Source organism: Microplitis mediator, chromosome 2 (assembly GCF_029852145.1).
Source record: "Microplitis mediator isolate UGA2020A chromosome 2, iyMicMedi2.1, whole genome shotgun sequence".
Classification (NCBI taxonomy): Eukaryota; Metazoa; Arthropoda; class Insecta; order Hymenoptera; family Braconidae; genus Microplitis; species Microplitis mediator.
Window position 1 is genome coordinate 11089829 of NC_079970.1, and position 25934 is coordinate 11115762.

The 25934-nt window shown below is 32.5% G+C and overlaps 2 protein-coding genes across 4 annotated transcripts in view; both read left to right on the forward strand.

The window, feature by feature from the left end:
* The window catches only part of LOC130663026 (uncharacterized), a 490048-nt gene that overhangs the window by 58189 nt on the left and 405925 nt on the right, over positions 1-25934 (forward strand). The window lies entirely within an intron of this gene.
* LOC130678391 (uncharacterized) lies at positions 10528-16950 on the forward strand. The gene is made up of 4 exons (XM_057485542.1): positions 10528-10818; positions 10899-11075; positions 11143-11512; positions 16744-16950. The coding sequence occupies exons 1-4, from the start codon at positions 10655-10657 to the stop codon at positions 16948-16950; spliced, it is 918 nt and encodes a 305-aa protein (XP_057341525.1). The 5' UTR covers positions 10528-10654.

A 25934-nucleotide genomic window follows, 5' to 3' on the forward strand; every position in this document is an offset into this window, starting at 1 on the left:
TTATTATCTATATTTCGTTCATATAATTTCTAGTGACACCACGTGTTTTATATAATCTAATAAATTTGCACTCATCTCGAGTAAATAATTAAAAGTAATTAATTAATTACATTAAGAGTTCGTAACTCTATATAAAAATATAATTATTTGTATAATTGCAAGCACCAGAGCTCATAAAATAAATAATAAAAAACATCAAGAAATCCAGTGTTCTACAACCTGTTCTTCAGGAGGTTATTTCGACGGAAAATCGTACAGGTGCTTAATTTCTACTTTATAAATTAATTCCAGTGTTCATCAAAATAAAGGACTCAATTTTATTATTTATTTGATTATCATTATGCTCAATTTCTTAATTAACCCTGATTAAAAACAATGATTAAAAATGATTTCACACGTTAAATGTCCATAAGAGACAGGATTAGAAATGATTTGAAGGATTAAAGAGTATTTAAAATGATTAAAAAACAAATCATTTTAAATACTTTTTAATCATTTTTTTTAATCAGGGAAATTAAAAGTTATTTTTCGCTCAGTAGCCTCTGCAATCATGCTACCACGTGTTCAACAAATAAATTAGAATCAGTGTAATTTATTATGAGCTCATTGAATTCAATTCAATTTAGTGATCATTATTATTAAAACTCAATAACTAAATTATTTATGTATTCAGTGCTATTAAAAATAGTAATTTACGTGTTCAATAATTTACTTCGCTCAGTAACCTCTGACATCATATTACTTATTATCATGACATTTTCTGCAATCAACTCAGTGTTCAATTAAACTCAACTTGATTATTTTTAATTTATTTATTTACTCGAGCTCAATTCAATAATTTGTATTCAATCATTCATGTATTCATGAGCTCAGACATTTAACAGTATTGATAAATTAAATAAACTATTTAATTTGCAACCCAGTGTTATTTTGTGCTGTGACAAATAAAAATATTGTTATATTTTTAAATATGCGTATTTTTCTAACATCCTAACCACCAACCAGTCCTGGCATGTCTTTATTTAATTATTATTACAACAAATGGCTTTCTTTGAAGTAATTTTACAATATAGTATTGTAATATTACAAACATTGAAATAAAAAAGTTTTTTTTTTAATTTCTTGTCCAATTATTTTGACGATATTGGGAGTATTAGATATGCGATATTTAATTTCTAATCGAATTAGAAATTTTTCATTCAGAGAAAAAACGCTAAACTTATTAATAAACGCACACACATTAGTGGGATTCGAACTCGGGACCCTACGCACGAAAGACCGACGCTTTAACGACTAGGCCACGCAACCGACAGGGACTGCTGAATTTAATTGTACACTATAGTGTTAACATTGCATTCCATTAGGTATACATAAGATTTTTTTAACTTTTTAGGGGTGTTTTTTAACATTTTCTAAGATTTTTTATTTCAAAATGTAATATGTCAAAAGAAAAACATTTAAATACGATTCAATTCCTTGCGGATTCGGAGTTACTGTAAAATCACAGTGAAATGACAGTGAGATCAATTTTACCGTGAGTTTACTGTGTATTGACGGTAATTCCATAGTGAATTCACAGTCATTTTGTGCCATTTCGTCACTGTGATTCTGTAGTAATTTTACAGTAATTTTATGGTAGTTCCATTTTGATTTTACTTGTGATTCTTTGGTAGGCTAACGTTTAATTTACTATAGTTTCATGATAATCTTACTGTCGATGAACTATCGATTTATGGTAACCCGACAATGGTAACACTGAGGCTTTATCATGGATTTGCAGAAAGTTTATCGTGGTTTCACTAAGAATTCACTGTGATTCCATAGTAATCTGATGGTGTTAACTCTGCGGCTTCACAATAGTTTCACAGTCAGTTCATAGTAGTTTTACCATGATTTTACTGTGATCCCATGGAGACCTAGTAGTATTAGCACTGTGACTCTATGATATTTTCACAGCAAATTATCAGTGTTTTCTCCATGATTTAACTCTCCTTTGATAGTGATCTGCTACGGTACATCTATCATTAATCCAATTTCAAAATCAAAATTTGAATTTTTAATGTCATTAATCGATAGAAATGAAATTAAAAAAAAAATAATATCAATTATTTCATAAATGCTCCTATAATTATTTGTGTTTAGCAAATATTTGGGCACATATGTATTTTATTTATTATGAATTTAGCTATTTTAGGAATTTCCGAGCAAAACTTTATCTGTAATTATCTAATTTAGTTAATTTTATAAAAGCTTAAGACTGTAAAATTCTTCAGAATTGTGAAACAAAATAAATAAATAAAAAAATTGAATAGCTTTTTTTTCAAAACTGTATAAATTGAATTTAAACTATTGCAAAAAATAAAGAGAACATCATTTAGATTAATATTTCAATAGTGAATATTTATTATTTATCATAATTTAAAATAAAATATTCTTAAATTAAGAAAACTTGATGATTTACAAATAAAGGCAAAAACTTTTTTTTTATAAATATCGAATTCTTTTAATTTTATAGTATCTAATAAAATAATTTTTCTTATAGCTTAGTCTTGAGTATATATAGTATTGAATAGCAGGAAGTAACAGATTAAATATTTAGTTCCGAATGCGTGTGGTGGCCGAGCGGGCTAAAGTACTAAATACTGATGGTATAATTACAATACGCTTTGCAATTCTACAATAAAATTCGTGAAAAAAAAAAATTGAAGTTTGTGAAATTTTAATGACTTCATTGTAATATTAATTACAATTCATTTTTTTAATTCTACAAGAAATTGTAGCAAATAGACTGACAAACATCTTGTGTAAACTTTAAAAGATTGTCATTTAAAATCAACGTATTGTTTTGTACAATTTTAAATCGGGTATAATAAATAGAAATGTATGATAAAATTACAATATGCTCTGTAATTCTACAATAGAATTGGTAAGAAAAAAACTAAGGATTGTAAAATTTCAATGACTTCATTGTAATATCAATTACAATACTTTTTCTTAATTTTCTAAGGATTGTAGTGAATTAAATTACAAGCATTTTTGGTAAATTTTGAACGATTTCTATTTAAAATCAACGTACTGTTTTGTAAAATTACAGCTCGTGTGTAATAAAAAAAACTCATAGAGAAATTACAATACACTCTGTAATTCTGAAATAGAATTTGTAAAAAAATAATTAAGGTTTGTAAAATTTGAATGATTTCACTGCAATATAAATTGCAATATTTATTTATACTTTTACTAAGAATTATTGCAATTTGAATCACAAAAATTTTTTGTAAAACTCTCATCTTCAGCTTGTTATTTAAAATCAATGTACTGTTTTGTAAAATTACAACTTGAGTACGATTTATACACAGAAATGGTAAAATCGCAACTTATATTAGTAGTTTTCCTAATACATCCTGCAAGATCACTCAAATTGTGTAGTAATTTTGTATTGGCATACAGTGGTTTGTATTATTACCATACCATTGCTTTGTAAAACTAGTGTAATTTTACAAAAATTTTTAACAGTGTACCAAAGAGTGTAACGTTGTGAGTAATGATGAGAAGAGGAGAGGTAGAAAAAAGTATTTGTGGCGTGAGAGGCGTTTCGTCTAAGTATACGATAGCTGAGACTCTTCAGTTGAGTTTGTCTATCGTATACACCACCTAAGACGCCAAATTGGAAGTTACATGTTGGAAATGTTATATATTGAAACAGGTGTAGGGAGGAGGTATTGCGATAGGCGAGTTGTACAATGCCATCTCGCAGAGTGAAGCCGAACCACCACACACACACACACATATATATATATATATATATATATATATATATATATATATATATATATATATATATATATATATATATATATTAGACTGGGCCAAAAAAATTGACTATTTTTTTTTTTCATAGCTATATCGAAAATATTATTCAGAATGACAAAAAAAAAATTTCATGAAAGTTTGAGCCCTTAAAATTAATTTTAAGAGGTCTATCATCGCAATTTTTAATTTTAATTCATAATTTGATGTTTTACGTCAGAACTGCTAAAACATTTGAGTAAAAAAAATTCATTTCCAATTATTCTTATGTAAAATTAAATTCCCTACAAAAAAGGTCTGATTAAAAATTTTCGTCAGACAAGCCGTTTCCGATTAATTAAGCTTAACAAATTGATATATTTTTTCGATTTAACATTTTTACTTTTGAATTTTGTAACTGACAAATCAATAAATATCTAATAAAGACCATGACAGATTTTCGAAAGAAATTTAAGGCTCTACAAAAAAGGCCTCTTAACATATTTTGCTAAATTCACTCCTTCGAAAGTTATTTACGTTATTGAAATCGTTTTGACTCAAATTCAACCTTGAATAACTTTCGAAGGAGTGAATTTAGCAAAAAATGTTAAGAAGCCTTTTTTGTAGAGCATTAAATTTCCTTTAGGAACCTGTCATGATCTTTTTTAGATATTTCTTGATTTGTCAGTTACAAAATTCAAAAGTAAAAATGTTAAATCGAAAAAATATATCAATTTATTAAGCTCAATTAATCGGAAACGGCTTGTCTGACGAAAATTTTCAATCAGACCTTTTTTGTAGGGAATTCAATTTTACATAAGAAAAAGTGGAAATGAATTTTTTTTACTCCAATGTTTTAGCAGTTCTGACGTAAAACATCAAATTATGAATTAAAATTAAAAATTGCGATAATAGACCTCTTAAAATTAATATTAAGGACTCAAACTTTCATGAAATTTTTTTTTTGTCATCCTGAATAATATTTTCGATATAGCTATGAAAAAAAAAAATAGTCAATTTTTTTGGCCCAGTCTAATATATATATATATTAGGGTGTCCCAAAATAAAAAAATATTTTTTTTTTTAACGTCTTATGGGCTCAAAAGTTACTTCATATTATAAAAAGAATCCTCACAAAATTTCAGCCAGATATCTTTAAAATTGAGCTATCACAAAGGGGGGTCCCCTTTCCCATTTAAAACACACGCAAAAATTTTTCATTTTAGTTTTTCGTTATAAAGACTATGAAAAAATTTTTTTTCCCGGTTTGGCCTAGTATGATTTTGTAGGAAATTAAATTCTCTACAAAAAAGTGCTGATGCATTATGTATGTCAAACGAACTGGGAAAAAGTTACGGGGCTTCGAAAATCAACAAAAATTTAGTTTAATTAGTGTCCAATTTTTTTTTATTATTTTTTATTTTTATTGCATCAAAAAATTTTTTTTCAAATTCTAACCCCTACGCTCTTGTAGGAAATTTAATTTCCTTCAAAAAGTATTTGGTATCATATATACGTCAAATGAATAAGAAAAAAGTTACAGGGCTTTCTATGTCAACGAAAAATGAAGTTCACTTTCCGTTGACATTTTAGTTCAAAAAATTAATATTTTTTAAACTTTTCGTTGACATAGAAAGCCCTGTAACTTTTTTCTCATTCATTTGACGTATATATTATACCAGATACTTTTTGAAGGAAATTAAATTTCCTACAAGAGCGTAGGGGTTAAAATTTGAAAAAAAATTTTTTGATGCAATAAAAATAAAAAATAATAAAAAAAAATTGGACACTAATTAAACTAAATTTTTGTTGATTTTCGAAGCCCCGTAACTTTTTCCCAGTTCGTTTGACATACATAATGCATCAGCACTTTTTTGTAGAGAATTTAATTTCCTACAAAATCATACTAGGCAAAACTGGAAAAAAAAATTTTTTCATAGTCTTTATAACGAAAAACTAAAATGAAAAATTTTTGCGTGTGTTTTAAATGGGAAAGGGGACCCCCCTTTGTGATAGCTCAATTTTAAAGATATCTGGCTGAAATTTTGTGAGGATTCTTTTTATAACATGAAGTAACTTTTGAGCCCATAAGACGTTAAAAAAAAAAATATTTTTTTATTTTGGGACACCCTAATATATATATATATATATATATATATATATATATATATATATATATATATATATATATACAGGGTGTTCCACAAGTCTCGCCCGAGACTTGAAATCTAGATAGAAGACAAAATTCTGAGACGAAAAGTTTTCTACGATTTTCCACCCGATGAACAGGTAAATCGTTATTAATTAAACAATATAGCCAATCAGAATAAAGCATTAGCGCAAATGGGTAGAGTGGGATGAACAGTCAGAGGAAAGCATTAACAGCTTGGAAATAACGTTGAGGTCTTTGGTGTTTTGCATCCGTAGCCGTTCTGACAACTTCTTTTGTGGCAGGATAGTGTGTACTCAACCTGCGAAGGAAAGAACGAACCAGGAGCGAGAATTGTCTGAGTCCGAGTCATCACACAAGTGGGCGTACTTGTTTCTCAGTTTTTAAGAGTACAGTCGCACTTCGTCCTGTGAAGAGAGGGACGTGCCTAATGTGGATGTGGAGGACGTTAGATGCGTGATAGGGTTTCACCAAACGTCTGGGTGTCACTAATTATAGCGGTTAAGGTAATATTAAATATAATTAATAAATTATTTAAACCAACCAATTATGTTATGAATAAATATTTTCATTTATCAAACGAATGCAACACAGTAAAATTAAGAAGACAATAGAAAAATGCTTAGATGCGTGTATGCAGTCCAGTGGTATAACTTATTGTGTCTCTACGAATGATGCAAAGACGGAAAATAGAAAAATCGATGTTCGGCGTAGATTGCCAAAATTCATTGATCGCTTATCATTGTAGCAACGCTACATATATAGATCCATGTAAAGTTGCTAATTTTAATATTAAATAAAAATTTAACCCAGGCTGAGGCATTGGCCAATGGTCAGCTGCCAAGGCTCAGCTTGACAAAAATTAAACTATCGGGCCCAGTCTCGGCTGATTCTTGGGCCAATGGTCAGCGGCCAAGGCTCGATTTAACAAAAATCAAAACATAGGGTCTGGCCCTGGCCAAAGCTCGGGCCAATGGTCACTACCCAAGGCTCGGCTTAATTTAATGAAACCATTGAACCAAGCCTCGGCGTAGACTTGGGCCAATGGTTAGCTGCCAAGACTTGACTCAACGTAATCAAACCATTGGGCCAACGCTCAGCTGCCGAAGCTCGGCAAGTGACAACAGGGCCAAGGCTCAACCTATAGTCAGTGTTGTAATAATAGTAAAATAAATGCATGCCAGGACTGGTTCGTGGTTAGGATGTTGGAAAAATACGCATATTAAAAAATATATCAATATTTTTATTTTTCACAGCACAAAATATCACTGGTTTACAAATCAAATCGTTGATTTAATTGATTAATACTGTTAATTGTCTGAGCTCGTGAATACGTAGTTAAATGAATGCAAATTGTGAACTTGAGCTCGAGCAATTAATGTAAATAATTTAAGTAATTAATTTGAGTTTAGTTGAACACTGATTTGATTGTAAAAATGTCAGAATGAAAAGTAACATAAAATCAGAGGTTATCGAGCGAAGTTAATTATTGAACACGTTCATTACTATTTTTAAATACCACTAGATACATAATAATTTAATTATTGAGTTTTAACAATAATGATCACTGAAGTAACTGAATTAAATGAGCTCATATTAAATTGCACTGAATTTAATTTATGTGTTTAACACGTGGTAGCATGATTGCAGAGGCTACTGAGCGAAATATAACTTTTTATTTATTTGAAAATATTGAGCATAATGATAAGTAATTAATTGTAATATTGAGTCCTTTAATTATTTGAGCACTGGTAACAAGTATATATTTACTAAAAAAAAGGCCATTCGGCATCCGAAATGGAAGTAGATTTCTTACGTAATTGTTCCACTTTTAATAAGTATATGTAATTTAATAATCATCCATCAAAAATTTTTAAAGATATAAACAATGGCATTATCACCATAAGTCAATTATGTGACTTTGAACCCTTATTAAAAGTCGAACAATTATCGTAAAACAAAAAATCAAAAAAGGAAAATATAGCTTACTTTATCGGCTATCAAGTTCTTTTTATGTGACAAGGATAGATATACCCGTTAAAAGTTATTTACTAAAAAAACCAAAAAAGTAGAATTTTTTTTTTTTTTGCATTTCAAATGTTCACCATTTCTAAACTAGTTGACCGATTTTGCTCATCTTCGAACTTAACCAAGCTAATCGTTCATAGAATAAGTGAACCAAGTTTCATTAAGATCTATTAAAAATTGTGGTCGCTATCGTCGCAACATGGCGCGTTATATTACATATTGAAACGATGTTGAGGTCCACCCCCTTTAATAGTGGGTGAATCAACCGTCCGTTACCTATTTCTGACTTTCGTAAGAAATAAGCCCGTGTCCCTTTTAGCCAGCGGGCTAATTATTCGGTAACTGATCCTGGTGTTACCCGGTTCGTAAGGACCAGACGACCGGTTGGCCTTGAATTTATATACGCAAAAGGCATATGAAGGATCGGGAGTCGTGGGGCAATATAAATTATATGAAAAGAAATTAGATTACAAGTATTTGCCTAGCAAGCCAACGAGTGATAAGCACAAGAGGTTGAAAAAGTTATAATAATGATAGAATTGTTATACTTACCTATAAATAGCTGGTTCAATGATGCAGGTAGAGATAATTAGCAGGTAATAATTAAAAGAGACAATTGTGACCTAAGCGTCACAATTGTTGATTAAAAACCACACAAAAAGGTGGATTACGGGGTTGCCGTCTTCTATAGGGAATGCTATAGGCTATGGTGTACGACCAAGGTCGTATGAGGCTGCGCAAGGCACACCTCTACGGGGTTGCCGTCTTCTACAGTAAAATGCTGTAGGCTAGGAAGTGTGAGTAATTCACACGAGGATACGCCAAGGGGTTGCCGTCTTCTGTAAGGAAATGATACAGGCTATGGTGTATGAATAACTCATACGAGGATATGGAAAAGTATATCCCCACGGGGTTTCCGTCTTCTGTGAGGAAAGGACACAGGCTATGGTGTATGAATAACTCATACGAGGATACATAAAAGTGTATCCCCACGGGTTTTCCGTCTTCTGTGAGGAAATTATACAGGCTAGGAGCTGCAAGCAGGTTTACACGGGAATGCAGTAATTGTATTCCTACGGGGTTTCCGTTTTCTATAGGTACAAGGCTATAGGCTAGGAGGTGTGTAATCACACAGGATAGACCAAGGTATATCCGTACGGGGTTTCCGTCGTCCATAGTAAAGGCTATGGGCTAAACTTATCTAATAGCAATGCTTAGAAACTACTAGACAAGCAGGTAAAGTTTTAAAAATTAAAAAGGTTAAAATGTAAACTAAATTTATTATAAAGACATAATGAAGAATATATAAGAAAAAGCTGATGATAATCGGCGCGCAGGCCTTTTTATATACTCACGTCGATGCTTACGCGTCGACGTGATGCGCATCCCTTCCATTTAAAGTGCGAATGGAAAGGGATTATGAAATAAAAATAATAATTAAATAATGCTAGAGCGGGTAAACCAGAGAAAACGTTTTTTTTCGAAACAATAATTTAAAAAAAAAAAAATTTTTTTGAATTTAATGTCTGAGAGATCAGTAAAATCACGGAATGCGGCGACGTAAACGTGTTAAAAATTATTGGGTGTTGGTTTTGTAAATTTCCTACAGTTATTCCAAAAAAAAATTTTTTGAAAAAATTTTTTTTTTGAAATTTTTGTTTCGAAAAAAAACTTTTTTCTTTTTTGGAAATTTAAGCATTGTTCGCAATAAAATTGTGGACAAAGCTCCGAAAAAATGTTATTTTCCATCTTGTTAAAGATTATGAGCTTTTCAGAGCAAAAAACGTGATCCTTTAATTCTTTGAAAAATTTGATCGCGTGAAACAAAAAAACGGCTGGTTGGATTAATCTGGCTCTCTGCAGGGTTTTTGTGGACATATTGAGCTATAAAATGCACAGTCAACATTATCGATTTCCACAATATTTTCGTTTCAGCGCTTGATTTTCCAAAAAAACACAAAAAGCCCTTTTTTTGTTGCATTTTTAAATTCATGTGACGATAGGAAAAAATTTTTTTTTCGGAAAAACAATGGCTAATCGTTGAAGGGAATTTATTCAAGTTTTTAAAACCCACCATCAACTTTCTTTGCGATTATTGGTTTCTGAGATATCGATAATCAAAGACCAAAGGATTCTTTTCCATTTGAAGACCGATATCTCGGCGAGAAGTGGACGTATCAAGGTCCATAAAAAAAGAAACTAAAGCTGAATAATGAAGGTATGCGATCCTCATAGTGGTTAAGCAAAAATAATTTTTCCCACGCCCGGAGACCAAAAAAAAAAATTTTTTACATTTGAAAATTTTTTTGTCGCTGGTTTTTCTAAGATTACTCAAAAACTGCTGACGCTAAAAAATTTTGAAGTTCTAATCCAAAAAGTAGACACTTGGAGCTACAATTTCCTTTTTTTTTATTTCTTGTACGACCATTTCTATCAAAGTTAGAGCCTGTTGAAAATCGCCTAAAAATTTAGAATTTTTTTTTGATCCTTTAATTTTTTCCATTAGTGTAATTTATATATTCAGATAAAAAAGATACAACAGATTTACGCAAATTCCCACAGCAAGATCTTTGGAAATTTTCTGAAGCGGATGAAACTTCTTTTTTATGTGTTCGCTGTCGATTTAGCGTCAAAGAATTTATTCCAACAGACCCACAAGAAGAAGCAAATATGTCAAGTCAAGTGAGTGTTGAGAATTTAAGTATATCAGAGGAAATAAGTACTTCAGAAAGTGCTGTAACTAGAACTATCAGTAATTTTAGTGCTAATATGTGCGATTTTAATGATCACTCATTGGAGGAATTCTTAAATATTTCTCCTATTGAAAAGAATAAGTATGATTCATTATATTAATTTGATTATTACTGTACCAACATGAACATATTTAATCACACTTCTTCATATTTAATTTTAGATTGTACTCTGAAAAACAATATGGAGTAAAAAAACTTGATGAGAGCTACGCTGCTCTTGACAATAAATTTCGATCACAATTTGGAATATTACCTGAATCTACATACCGTAAGATTAGTCAAGATTATAGATCAATGATAGCTAAATTGAAGGAATTATATAACGCTGAAACAAACACGTAACTTTTTTTTACAATACAATCACTCAATTGTTTTCTTATCGATATTCACTGTCTTTTTTTTTAGTTCTATCAAAAATAAATTACTTTCCTTTTTACCCGATAGTTGGGAGATCAGTCTAATACAGAGCGAGTTCAACTGTTCTCGAACAAAGGCCGTGAACTTGAAACAGAAACTAAAAAATATTGAATTAGAAGCTGATCAGGAGAGTAATGAAAATTCTGATCCTATAAGATCTTCGGGTAATCAACTACTTAACCTAGATGTTAGGAAACTTGTGATTGATTTTTACGAAAGTGAAGAAAATTCAAAGCAATTAGCAGGCATGAAGGATTTTAAATCGGTGAAGAATTCTGATGGTGTCCGTAGTAGAGTCCAAAAAAAATTAATTTTGTGTAATTTAAAGGAATTATACCAAAATTTTAAGGGGGGGGGGGTAGGGGTTTTAAATTATTTAAAAAAAAATTTTTTTTTAATTTTTTTTCTGAATGAGCAATATGTCAAGAATATTGTGTACAAATTTTAAATCAATCCGAGTAAAACTAACGGAATTACAGCGTTTCAAATGACCGGCCGGTATACCTGAATTTTATACCTGCCCGACCTGTCCCTACATACCCCTAGTAGAAATCAGCTGCAATTTTCTTTGTTCTTCCGAATCCCTTTCTCCGGCAGTGTGTCTTTCAAAGGATGTAAACTGATGACTCAATATAAGTATAAAAATTCATATTCTTTGATTGATAGTTTATTTCAAATTTTCACGAATAAAAAACTTTAAATGGATTTTCCCGAAAACGGTATTTTTAAAGTCCGTGAACATCATAACTCAAAATGTACTGAACCGATCCCTTTGAAAATTTGAACATTACTTCTTCACATAAATTAACAGGTAACTACGAAGAGTTTTTTTTTGTTTTTCTTTTTTTTCTATTTTTTAATAACAAATTAACCGCGATTTTTTGAGCTAAAATCACGTTTTTCACTTTCAAGTGCTGCAAAAAATTGAAAAAAAAAAAAAAAAAAAAACTCTTCGTGGTTACCTCGAGAAATACATCAACTTTAAAATGCATATTAATTTTTTTGTTTTCCGATGATCCGGTAACGAGTTATGATGTACACCGCAAAACGACTTTTTTTCGAGGCGCCTCCGGAGTATCAACGTCACCAGCTTATTAATCAATATTTTTCGTTAAAAATTTTTTCTGATATTCTTCAAAAGTTGTACAATAATATGTGATTAAGTTTAATGAAATTATATTACTCATCTCGCCGGAAAAAAATCACAAAAATATGCTTCTTTTTCGCATTTAAAACCCTACCCCCCCCCCCCCCCCCCCTTAAGACTAAATATGATTCAGTACCGATCCATTTCTCAAGATTTGCAAGTTTAAGACCTGGGCACTGTATCCTTGCTGGAAGTAGTGGTACACACGTTGTATGTGTATGTACTATACATCAAAATGTAAAGTTAATGCTGGAAGGTAATTGTAAATTACATACAGTGCGTCAATCTTTGTTAATTTCATGATTGTTTCATTTCAATCTTTTTTTCAGGATGTAATTTTTTAAAAATCGCCAAAAATAGTCCATGGATTTCTGAATCTCAGCCGATTTATAACAATCTCTTAAGAAAATTGGTTTGTACTAATCCGACGGAATTGCTACTTCAAAAATTGTCAAAGGTGTCCGACTAGCGGAAAAATCGCTAGCTATTTTCATGCATCATTTGATTAATTGGATGTTGGTGAAATCCAATACAAAATGTAGACATCTGCAGATCGATGTACTATCGTTGATGTCGTTTTAGATTCAGAAAAATTCATTGATACGTTAATGTTGAATCTTGAAAAACTCTTGAAACACGATTTTATAGCGAAAACGCGAAGCCGATATTTTTCAGATTTGAAGCTAAATTTAAAAGTCGGTGAGTTTGCAATAGTTCTTGATTTTGCAGAAAATTATGCATTTGTTGCACAAGAAGCAGCTCAAGCTTTTCATTGGAATAATGATCAGGCTACCTTATTTCCAATGGTCGTTTATTTTAACGAAGATAATGTTATCAAACATTGCAGCCTAGTTGGAATTTCTGATTGCCTCAAACATGACACAATTCTAGTTTATTTGTTTCAAGACCAATTTATTGCTTATCTGAAAAAAAAATTTGCTGTCATAAAAAAGCTTTTTTATTTCTCAGACGGAGCGCCACAGCAATTTAAGAATAAAAAAGCATTTATGAACATGTGTTATCATAATGATGATTTTCAAATATATGCTGAATGGCATTTTTTCGCCACCGCCCATGGTAAAGGGCCATGCGATGGGCTCGCAGGTACAGTAAAACGACTTGCTGCCAGAGCTTCACTGCAAATGGGTACCAAAAAACATATCCTTACACCGCAAGATCTTTACTCCTGGGCTTCTAAAACTTTGACTGGTATTGATTTTACTTTCATAAAAAATTAAGAGTATTTACAGAAAAAGGATATTTTAGACGTACGATACTTGGAGTCAAAAACGGTGAAAGGCACCCAATCATTACACTTTTTTTCACCTATCAATAATAACCTACGATACGCTTATGTTAAAAATGTATCAACTTCATCGCAAAGTTCGAAAATTAAAGTTTTTTAATCATAGAGAGTTTACATTTTATTTCACTTCGTTTAAACAAAAAATATGCACATCGTGAAAATTACATATTTTGTGGGAAAAAGTCTCAGCCTTCAGAAAAAAATATTAACTTCGATGTATCACGCGCCGCACAGTCAGAAAAATCGTTTTTTCCACTTTAATCGAATTTTAAAGTCTTCTGTAACGTAAAATAAAAAATAGATATTTTTATTGGAAAGCTGAGAATTTTTCCTACAAAAAACTGTTATGGCCTCGAATTTTGAAAAAAGTTTTTTCCTTCAAAAAAATTAATGAAAATGTTGAAAAAAAATTTTTCTTAAAATTCAAAAAATCATAACTTCGAAACAGCTACACATTGAAGGCTCAAATTTTTAGAGAATTTTTATTTTAGTATACAGAACACCTCCACGAAGTTTAAACCAAATCTGCGAGGGTCGCCCCGTAAAAATAATTTTATTTGGTGGAATGACCCATATTTATGTGATATAACGGACTTTTGAGGACACGATTGCGTCTACAGTTCTTATCCGATCTTAATGAAATTTTCTTCACTTATTTTATGTGTAATTACCACGGTTAAGTTCGAAGATGGGCTGAATCGGTCAATTAGTTTAGAAGTTGTGGCTGTTTCAAATTTTAACGATTTTTCGAAAAAATCCGTTTTTAATCACTTTTAAAGTCCATATAACTTGAAAACTAAAATTCATAGAGAATTTTTGTAAAAAGTATTTTAAAACTTGACTAATAAGCTTTAATTCATGACCTTAAACTTTATATTTATACCATTTCTTCCAATAATTTGATAGCCTTGAAAATTTTAATGGAATCAAAAAATGTTAAAAATATGGTTTTCATTCCACATAACTTATGCTTGTCCCATAATAATCCAGTTTCGTCAATTGTATTTTATTGTGCACAAAATAACTTGTTAATATCACTGCTATTTTAAATTTTAAAAGTATTTCTTTTATTATTTATGATGTATCAAATGTACCTCTCATCCCTATGATTATCACTGGTCTTGTCATTACGATAGCACCCATAGTTCTTATCGGATCTTAATGAAATTTTACACTTATTCTATAGGCAATTACCTTGATCAAGTTCAAAGATGGGATGAATCGTTTGGATAGTTTTGAAATTATGACTGTTTGAAATTTTCATGATTTTTCGTAAAAATCAGTTTTTAATCACTGCTAAAGCTTATATAACTTTAAAACTAACATTCATAGACAATTTTCGTAAAAAGTTTTTTAAAGCTTGTTTAGTAAGCTTTAATTTATGACCTCAAGCTTCTTGTTTTGACCATTTCTTCCAATAATTTGATAGCCTTGAAATTTTTAATGAAATCAAAAAATGTTGGGAATATGGTTTTTTATTCCACATAACTTATGCATTTCCCATTATAATACATTTTTTTCAGTTGTATTTCATTGTAAAGAAAATCACCTGTAGATTTCACTGCTATTTTATATTTTAAATGGATTTCTTTTATCACTTATGATGTTTCAAACGTACCTGTACGTCCTATCATTATAACCGGTCTTGCCATCGTAATAGCGATTACAATTATGATTATACTAATTAAACTTCCCATACTTTGCTTACGCGAAGGTTAGTTTGGTACATTACCTACATAATGTTTTGTCAAATCAACTATCTGAAGTTCTCCATCGAAAATAGTCATTGTCTTTTTTTACTCTTACTCTTAGAGAACGAGCCTAATTTCATATCATAACTATACACTACACGGAAAGAACGAGATTGGACTGGGTACAATGTCGGATTGTACTGAGTCCCATCTGGTGTGAAAAAAATTTACACATTGGACCTGCTACAATCTACATTGTAGTGGCTACAATGTACATTTAACTCAGTCCAATCTGAGATTGTACTCAGTTCCATCCAAGATGGGGCTGCGTAACATGGGACTGAGTCGAATCCCGCGTGGTGGTGGCTACGATCTTACATTGGAGTCAGTCCAATCTATAGGATGGTAACCAGTCCTATGTTACCGATGGGACCTATTTAAATCTAACATTTATTCAGTTACCATGCTACATTTAACTGACTACAATGTAGGATGGGACTCAGTACCATCTCACATTTATAAATTTAATGCCGTTAAAGGTTACTTTATTTGAATTTACATAGTTTTATTTTTCAGTGCAGTACAAGTGTTCATGTTCATTTGCATATTTTCATCTTTTTAATTTAATAACGTTTTACATTATCTCAAACACTTTGTCTTCAAACTAACCATTCTTTTTTTTTTATTTATTTAATTTATTTTGTATGACCCTTAAAATAATTAATGATACTGAAGTTAGCCGACGTCTAATAGTTTTTGGATTTTTATTAAAGCGAGAAATTATAAAAGAAAAAATATTTCCAAAAATTGCACTTATAGTCTTTTAAATTTTCTACATGTGCATATTTTTATTTTTTTTTTTTTTTATTCAAATTTAATTGTTCAAAAAAAATCGAAAAATTTTTAATTGTCTGCTAAATTCAGGATCGTAAATAATTAAGCATATTTTAAATATTAAAAAAGGTTATGCACAATAAAAGTTTAAAACTTTCTCAATTTTTATTTACTAAGTATAGCTTGAATTTTTATGAATTTAATATATTAAATTAATATATTATATATATTTTATGAATTTAATATATCAAATCATTTGTGTACATTGTAGTATCGATTTTGACCAATCGAATGTAATCAGCTGACAGGCTGACAGATCTGATGATTGTTGTTAAAATAAGAACACATATTTAAACTAAATGTTTATTCTTCAAATGATTAAAATGATAAATTTCATTTTAAAATATTTTATTGAACATAATGATCAATAAAATTTATGTTGACGTAGTCGCAATTTTTCTGATAAATACAGACTAGTTTTATAAAGTAACCAACATAACTCATAATTTTTTACGCTTCAATTTTTAATTACCAAAAAAATATTAGCTCTATTTATTTAAGTAGCTGTTGGTTTATCAAATAATTAATTTGAAATGGCTAGTGAACAACAGAAAGATGAAATCATAGCATTAGAGAGTATTTATACAAGCGATGAATTGTCTTACAACCAAAACGATGATCAGTACCAGTGTTCATTGAAGATATTCATCAGTTTGCCAGAAGGTTTTTATTTGCTGTACAAAGATGACCACGCGAGTATGCCCAAAATAGAATCTATAGAATCAATTATTTCCCAAACTTTAATCGATGATAAGTAACCTCTAGAAGTTCCATGTCTATAAGAGCATTATTACAAAAATTTCAATGACATTTCACTTTTTTATACTCAATGACTGAATGAGCTCAAGTTTGATCAGCAGATAAGTTGGCCGAGTTGATCTGATTAATTCAATGACTCAAAAACTCTAAAAAATTATTTTCACGTGAAAAATTTTTTGAACAAAACCACATCCAGTCATTGACGTATTTATTTTTTTGTGACACTTTTAAATCTTTAGACATAATAATAATCAGTTTGTTTGACGATTTATTACTGAGATGTCGGCAAAGCTGTAACAATAAATTAAATGAATTAAAAATTTCATTTTTATAAATTATATTTATTAACCTATTTAGTTCTAAGTTATAATTGATATTAAAAAACTGCATTGCATTATGCTTTGTATAATGATTTACTATTAATTTTTTTAGTTGTGATAAAAAAAAAAAACAATAAAATTTTTTCACTTTCTATAATTGAAATTTATAAAAGTGTTACCAAAGATTAGTTTCAATAGTTTTTTTTAGAATTGACATAAATTTTATTTTTTTAAATTAATTATTATAAGTAGAAATCTTTAAAGTACATGTATTTTAAGTAGAGAAATAAAAAATAAACAGTTTTTTTTTTCAGGTTAACTCAGAAGATGAAATATATATAAAATACGCCACTGAAAATTTATTAATCACTTACCATCATTTTCAATAAAATATTTTAAATTAAAATTTATCATTTTAATCATTTAAAGAATAAACATTTAGTTTAAATATGTGTTCTTATTTTAACAACAATTATCAGACCTGTCAGCCTATCAGCTGATTACATTCGATTGGTCACAATCGATACTACAATGTACACAAATGATCCTCACATAATCGACCAGTCGAAAAGTTGATAAGCCTAATACAACGAGTAGTTTCGATCTCGACCATTTATTAACCCTTCGTTACACGCGCTATACGGGGATTCCCCGCACATCACTACTCAACCTAATAAGGTGTTTTTTCATGCTGACGCTTGACGCTGCTTTTTAGCGTCAAATTCGATCACGTGATGAGAATTTAACATGTGCACCACCTAGAAAAAATGTAGCGATAAAGCTAAATTTAGTTTAGCTTTTCTTGCCGGGTCATATAAGCGTCAAAGTCACTCAAAGAATCGCATCGATAATAGCCGATCTTTTCAAAACAACAATCAGCTGTTACTTTGTGATTTCATAAATGCAGCGGGTGCTAAAATAAATATTGAGAAATATCAGATAGGTTTTTGTTTTACGTTACCAGTTGTAATATTGACTGTTACTTTGATTCTTTAACCCCTGATAGCCAAGTTGACCGCAACTTGACGGCAATCTACTGCCGCAACCTGTCGCGAAGTAGACATTTCCATAAGTTGATAGCAACTTTCTGAGAAAGTTGTCAACACCTTTCAGCTTTTATAACCATTGACTGCAAGTTTCTCAGAAAGTTTTTGACAGATTGCAGTGGTAGATTGTCGCCAAATTTCTGGAAAACTTGAAAACAATTTGCAGTCAACAGTCACAAAAGCTGAAAGTTGTCGACAACTCATCGTCAAGTTGGTCGCAACTCATGTACACCAACTTTCTGATCAGAAACTCTGGTTATCGGGGGAAATATTTACAATGAGTTTTGAGGGAAATATCAATTATAAAGTACAAAGATAGAAAGACTGGACATCAATACATCGACTTTCGATACTCGTGTATTATTTATCGCTTAAATTTGACGCTAAACGCTATAAGTTATCGCTTCATTTTTTCTGGATGGCGCACAAGTTAAATTCTCATCACGTGACAGAATTTGACGCTAAAAAGCAGCATCAAGCGTCAGCATGAAAAAGCACCTATAGAGTTGGCGTGAATACGAGTGAAACACTAGAGAAAGCGCGTGTAACGGAAGGTTAAACACCAAAACGAATAATTTTTCACTACCACAATAGATAAACTTATCTATTTAGGACCACCTGCTTCGAGGAAATTGATTCCATAACAATGAACCATTTCGGATTTTCACTGTACTGAGAATCTTACGTTTAATTTACGTTTTTTATATTTACAAAATGAAATTCATGTTTGTAATGCTTTTAAAACATGGATTTTACATTTGCAACGTCCGAGACGTTGGAGTTACACTCGACACGCTCGAGGCGCTAAAGTTACACTCGACACACTCGAGGTGCTGGAGTTACACTCGACACGCTTGAGGCGCTGGGATTACACTCGAGACGCTCGAGGCGCTGGAATCACACTCGATATTTCGACTCGGGAACCTATTGCAAACAATCTGAAAATTGCCTACAATGGGCAGCAACAACTTCTAGTAGAAGTTATTTAGTTTATCTATTTATTGATTAATAAACTAACTAATTAATTAGTTTGGAGCAAGTACAGTTTATATTCGCAATAGGGTCTTCTGACATATCATAAGCTCTTAAAAACTAGTAACAGAATCGATAAAAACTTTTCTGCACAATTAAAACATCTCTTTTTTCCTTTATTTTAATTTTTAGTAGTATTTTATTATCATAAACAATGTATATTTTTATCATTAAAGTAATAATTTTTGATCAGCAGTATGAGAATCTCAAAATCACAATTACGAACGATATTCTAATGCAGAAAAAAATTACTAGAAAGATTAAATGCGAAAAATGTCAAAACGAAGAAAAATTATTGTTAGAAATATCGTTAATATCAATAGTTTGATGTTAGCTTTATTACTTCAAGTATGAAAACTATTTCTTGGGATCATAAAGGTTCCGAGAGAAATTGAATTCAATAAGTTTCATACATAGCAACATTGTTTTCTAAGCGATTAATAATAAATATAAATGTAAATTTTGAAAAAAAATTAGGTTCAAATGGCTGCAGAAAAAAATTGGCTGATGTTTTCCATTCGATCAAAAGTTACTTTTGTAGAGAATCGAATCCCCTACAAAATGGCACCTTGGCCATCTTTTAATCAGTTATATTTAATGAGTTGTAAAATATTAAGTTGGCATAAAAAAAAATTTTATTAGAAAATTCTTATTTGCGCGAGCGCTAACTGAAAAATAGACATATCGAGCTGAAATTTTTTCAGAATTTTTTTTTTTAGTGAGACAACCTAATTTTCGTATGGGACCGAAAAAAAAAAATATCGATTTCATTTGGCACAGTCTAATATATATATGTATATGTATATATGACGACGGCAAAGTATTTGCACTCTGTTGGTATAGTTCAGGTGATGGACAATTAAACTCCAAATTCATGGTAGTCTGCCACAGCGATGACGAAAACTAGGATCCCATAAACCAATTCGGTGATGATGTTGTGGCAGCTATTATTGGTACTGTTGGTGACGGTGCGATTGTTGTTGAGATTGCAGGTGCAGCCGGTTACGCAGTTGATGGTGGAGTTTTAGTAGCACGTAATTCCAATGTAGGTGCTGATGTAGTGTTTGATGAAAGTGATAATTGATCAGATGATGGTGTGACTAAATGAGTTGATGGTATTTCGATATCAAATACTTCACTCTCAGACTCATGAGGTGAAACGTCAGTATCTGAATCTCCAAATAATTTGACTTTCATGGTGAGTGATCTGCAATATATCGAAAATAATCAGTGACGTCTTCGAGACCGTCTAGGAATTTTTAAATCATTGTAATAATATGTGCCAATATCGTTACCGGCATCATCTTGTAATTGAACTACTAGAGGACCTAAAGTTTTAGATACAATGGCGGGTCCCAATTTAACATTGTAACCATCGACTTTTTTACTTAATTTTTTATTCAGATAGTAAACTTCATCACCAATTTCTAAATCTATTGGAATATCAGAAAATTTCTGCTCATGTTGTATACGCGTACGTTCCCGAGCTTTCAACATATTTTACTCAACAAAATGTCTTAATTCGACTGCACGGTCCATTTGGGCTTGCCAAACGGTAACGTCAGATACGTCGAAGTTCTCAAAAGGATCGGTGTCATTAATCAGTCGTGCGTCGCGTCCGTGATTTAAATAAAATGGTGATACACCTAGGGCAGTATGTACTGCGGTATTATACGCGAACTTTAAATCATCAAGATGTTTGTCTCAGTCTTTCTGATTTTTACTCGTAAACGCGACAATCATGGGTTTAATCGTACGATTACAGCGTTTGACGGGATTTGCGCAAGGGTGACTGATAGTGGTTGGTGTGAATTTTATATTAAATTGACTGTTTTAATTAATTATGTCTTTGTTTATGAATTCTTTGCCGTTATCCGAAATAATTTGACAAGGAGGACCCCAATGATTAAATACAGCCGTCAGGTGATGTTTTATGATTTTTCCAGATTGTTGTTTCAGGGGAAAGATTTCGAGATAGCGCGTATGAAGATCTTCAATAACGAGAGCATATTGATTTCCCATAGTTGAACGAGTATATGGGCCGATTGTGTTAATCGAGATAATAGACCAAGGTTGGGTTGGTGGTCTTGTTCCGATGTATCCTTGCGGTTTTGTCCGGTCACTTTTGGTCATTATGCAGGTCTCACAAGCTGAAACGTAAGATGAGACATCTTTAAACATGCCTGGCCAGTAGAAATTATCGCGTATCCGTTGATAAGGTTTATCAATCCCAAGATGGCCGGATTGTGCTTCATTGTGGGCTTTCTCGATAGCTGGACGAATTTCTGGCTCAGTTAAAACGACTTTCCAAGGATTTAATTCACTCAGTATTTCCTTGACAGCTAATGGACGATAAAAATACAACTTATCATTCTCGTATTTCCACTCGCGATAATTATCAAGATATTTTTGAACGACGCGGACTTTTTCATCATATCAAGCGGAATTTTGCGCAATTACACACAGCAATGAAGGATTGGAATCTGAAACAAGTGAATCGGCGGTCTCTGGTTCTTCATATCGAGGCGAAAGTGCATCTGGAGCTTCATTCTGCGTATCCCGATAGTGGACAACTTCAATATCGTAAGCAGAAATGTCGATAGCCCACCTTGCTAATCTACTTGCAGGATTTTTTAGCGAGTGAAGCCATTTCAATGTGGAGTGATCAGTATAGATAGTGACTTTCGATATAACCGCGTAATTTTCGTAAGGACCACACAACAGCAAGACATTGTTTCTCTGTTGTTGTGTAATTTATTTCTGCTTTATTTAACGGTCGACTCAAACAGATAATTAAATATTCCCGGTCATGTTCTGGATCATACTGAGTTAAGACAGAGCCTAACCCAGTGTTGATGGCATCAGTATATAAACAATAAGACAAGTCTGGACGTGGTAATGACAATGTTGCGGCTTTTAATAGAGCTTCTTTCGTTTCCACAAAAGCTTTTTCTTCAATATCTGTCCATTCCCATGGAACTCGAGTACTTGTCAACTTATTCAATGGACCTTAAACTTGTGCGACATTTTTAAGATGTTTATGGTACCAGTTAACTAACCCATTAAATCTTCTCAGTTCCTTCCGGTTAGTAGGTCGTTTATAATCCGCAATCGGTTCCAATCAGGCTGGATTAGGTTTCAAACCCTCTTCATTAATGATGAAGCCCAAAAAATGAACTTCAGAGCATACGAAATGACTTTTTTCTTCGTTCATTTTTATTCCAGCCTTGCGGAATCCTTCAAAAACAGCTTGAAGAAGAATTTCATGCTCTTTTAAGTTGTCACGTCCGGGGTAGGTATTTTAATACTTAAATTAGATAATTCGCGGTTATCGATGCACAATAAAGAAATCAATAAAAGAAAATAGCGGGTTACTTTGTTCCCGTTTAATTAATACGCGTCAATTTAGACGTTGAAAATATATTAAAGCAACGTACTCAGTATCGAGGGTGGTTGCATACATGTGTCGTAACTCATGCTTATTATGATTAGTATTTTATTTGCCTACCTTGATGGGCGTGATTTGTTTCATAGTAATTCGCCGAGCAGATGCGAATTCTATCGGGTTCCCAATTTATTTACCCTGCGTGGCTACTAGGGTATTAGGAATGAAAGAGAGGTGGGCTGCCGGATAGACCTCGAGAAGTCTTATTCTCTACGATTTGGGAAAGTGAAAGGTTTTGTGGAAATGATGAAACTTGTTTTAGAGAAAGAGAAGAATATATTCTTTTACCAATGTGTTTACAATGCTTATTAATTCCTGTTACAATCTAGTGTTAGTAATGCGGTAGGTTTTTGAGTAGTGCGTTTGCTTACCCTTTTTGGGTGTGACCCGTGAATCTTCTAGTCACTTGCAATGGACAAGTCTCTTCGCGACTCGAATCAGGTTCGGAACGTACTCACAAGTTGAGCGTAATTCCTTTTAGCGATTCGATTGCAGGGTACTCACAAGTTGAGCGTTGCCGCTGCCACCATGGGGCTCAATTCGCTTGGTGAATCAACTTCTCTGTGCCAATTAGACCTGGATGATGGTATTATTCGAGCGTAGAACAGACTTGCTTGCACTACTGAGTTCAGTCTTTACTTGGTTACAACTGAGAGTGACTGACTGTCTTTGGAAGATTCTCGGGGGTTTATATACAGATTTTAGGGGTCTACTGCGCACCCTGAGTCTCTGGAGGGGACGTTTTAGAAGGTAAAGTGAAAGTATGGTACCAAATGGGGTAGGTTACCCTTAAACATTCACTTCGTGACGCCACCAGATCTCTCCAATGCTTTCACCATAAGTGGGACATCCGAGAGATCTAGGTCCCAGGGTTGTTTTTCGTTAGAAATCTCCGTGTTGCGACATCAAACACCCAATGATTTTAATATTTACGTAGCAAACGTCACAAAGTCATCACTGACAATTATGTAGTCGTCGAGATAAGCGAAAATTTTATTTTCGGCCTCAGTCCCGGGAAAAAATGATCAGACCTGATCAGACATGAACAGGCATGAGTCTTCAGGCCTGATCAGACATGAAAAATGACCATGCCTGACCAGGCCTGATCAGGCATGTTCAGGTCTGATCAGGTATGTTCATGTCTGTTCATGCCCATCTGGGTAAAAAAATTATATACAAAAAATGACCCTATATAATTATATATAATTATGTATAACTATATTCAATTATACATGTATATAATTATTGCTATAAAAATAAAAAAAATAAAAAATTCGGGCGTGTGCAGGATTTGAACCGTGGACCTTGCGCTCGAAAGTGTAACTCGCTACCCACTGACCTAAGAGATTTAGTTGAAAAGTAAGTTTCGTATGAACTTCAAGTAATGAAAATCTTATACGTGATAGATTCTTGGTCAACAAAATTTTAGATCTTTGAGCAGACATGAACAGCCATGAACAGACATGAACATATATGACCAGGCATGAACAGGCATGGACAGGTATGATCAGGCCTGAGCGTATTTAACGCTTCAGACATGAACAGGCATGAACAGACATGACCAGGCATGGACAGGTATGATCAGGCATGAGCGTATTTAACGCTTCAGACATGAATAGACATGAACATATATGACCAGGCATGAACAGGCATGGACAGGTATGATCAGGCCTGAGCGTATTTAACGCTTCAGACATGAACAGGCATGAACAGACATGACCAGGCATGAACAGGCATGGACAGGTATGAACAGGCATGATCAGACCTGACTGTATTTAACGCTTCAGACATGAACAGGCATGGACAGGTATGGTCAGGCCTGATCATGTCTAATTTCAGGCCTAATCATACATGAACAGGCATGATCAGGTCTGATTTCAGGCCTGATCATACATGAACAGGCATGGTCAGGTCTGATCATTTTTTCCCGGGGTATTAGAAAACTGTGTTTTTAACTACTCAATGATTCCTCGTCGTACCGTATCAGAGACTTTTTGATAAGTACTAGGTGCATTAGTAAGACCAAATGGCATCCGGATCCATTCAAATAACCCTCGTCCATATACACAAAAGGAGGTATATTGACGGCTGTTTGGCTCAACCAAAACGTGATGGAAGGCATAACTGAAATCAAGTACCGAAATTACTTTCGCACCCTGAAGACTTGATAAGATGCGGTGCATAATCGGTAACGGATAAGCAGATTTTTTCGTTACTTTATTTAATGGCCGGTAATTGATGCACATGCGCCAAGTATTGTTTTTCTTTAGTACCATTACCGGTGAACTTGCCCAAGCACTATTCGAAGGCTGAATATAACCCTTCGCAAGTAATTCGTCAACTCTGTCGTGCATGGCTTTCATTACTGGAGGACTTCTGCGATAAGGTTTAGTACGCACTGGAGTGTCATCTGTTAGTTCAATACGATGTTGAACTACATGGGTTAGACCCAACTGGTCTTGTTTATTTTTCTCAAATTCGTTAGATAAAAATTTTTCAAGATCAACCCGTTCAGCTAAAGATAGTACATTCAATGCTGATTGATTTGTAAATCCAGACCAAGAGAAAAATTAATGAGTGACATTACTGGTATTTCATTTCCAAGTATTCTCCTTGGAATTTACTTGAATATCTGTTAGCTATCAGAAATCAAGACCAAGAATTACTGGAGTAGATAATTCAGATAAGACAGTTAACCAAGTAATGCTATCATGACCATCTAGTTTTATTTTAAATGGCGCTCCACCACGTGTTTGCGTGGACTTGAAGTTATCCATCGTTACTCCGTGAGTGATAGTGGGATCAGGCGTGAGATCTTGCAGTTGATTTTCGTTGATTTGTTCATAAACAACCTCAGAAATATAACTGCGCTCACTCCCGCTATCCAGTAATGCTTCCAGCTCGTATTTGCCAATAAAAATTTTTGCAATCATGCAGCTGACTGTCGACGGTGCTTTAAGGCTTGCTGAAGACGTCATAGAGCCGAATTTATTATCATTACTGAACATCGGTAGTAATGTACTTTGTGGATTGTCTGCATCAATTTGTATCGTAAATTTTGGGGTATGGGCAATTTCTTCACTTGAATCAAAGCGATACTCATCGATCTCTGAGTCATATAAAGGACTACTATCCTCCAT

Coding starts and splice junctions, on each gene's coding strand:
- LOC130678391 (XM_057485542.1), top strand. CDS start 10,655: ATGTCAAGTCAAGTGAGTGTTGAGAATTTAAGTATATCAGAGGAAATA. Junction 11,076..11,142: donor TATAACGCTGAAACAAACAC/GTAACTTTTTTT, acceptor CTTTTTTTTTAG/TTCTATCAAAAATAAATTAC. Junction 11,513..16,743: donor AAAATTTTAAGGGGGGGGGG/GTAGGGGTTTTA, acceptor AGTGAACAACAG/AAAGATGAAATCATAGCATT.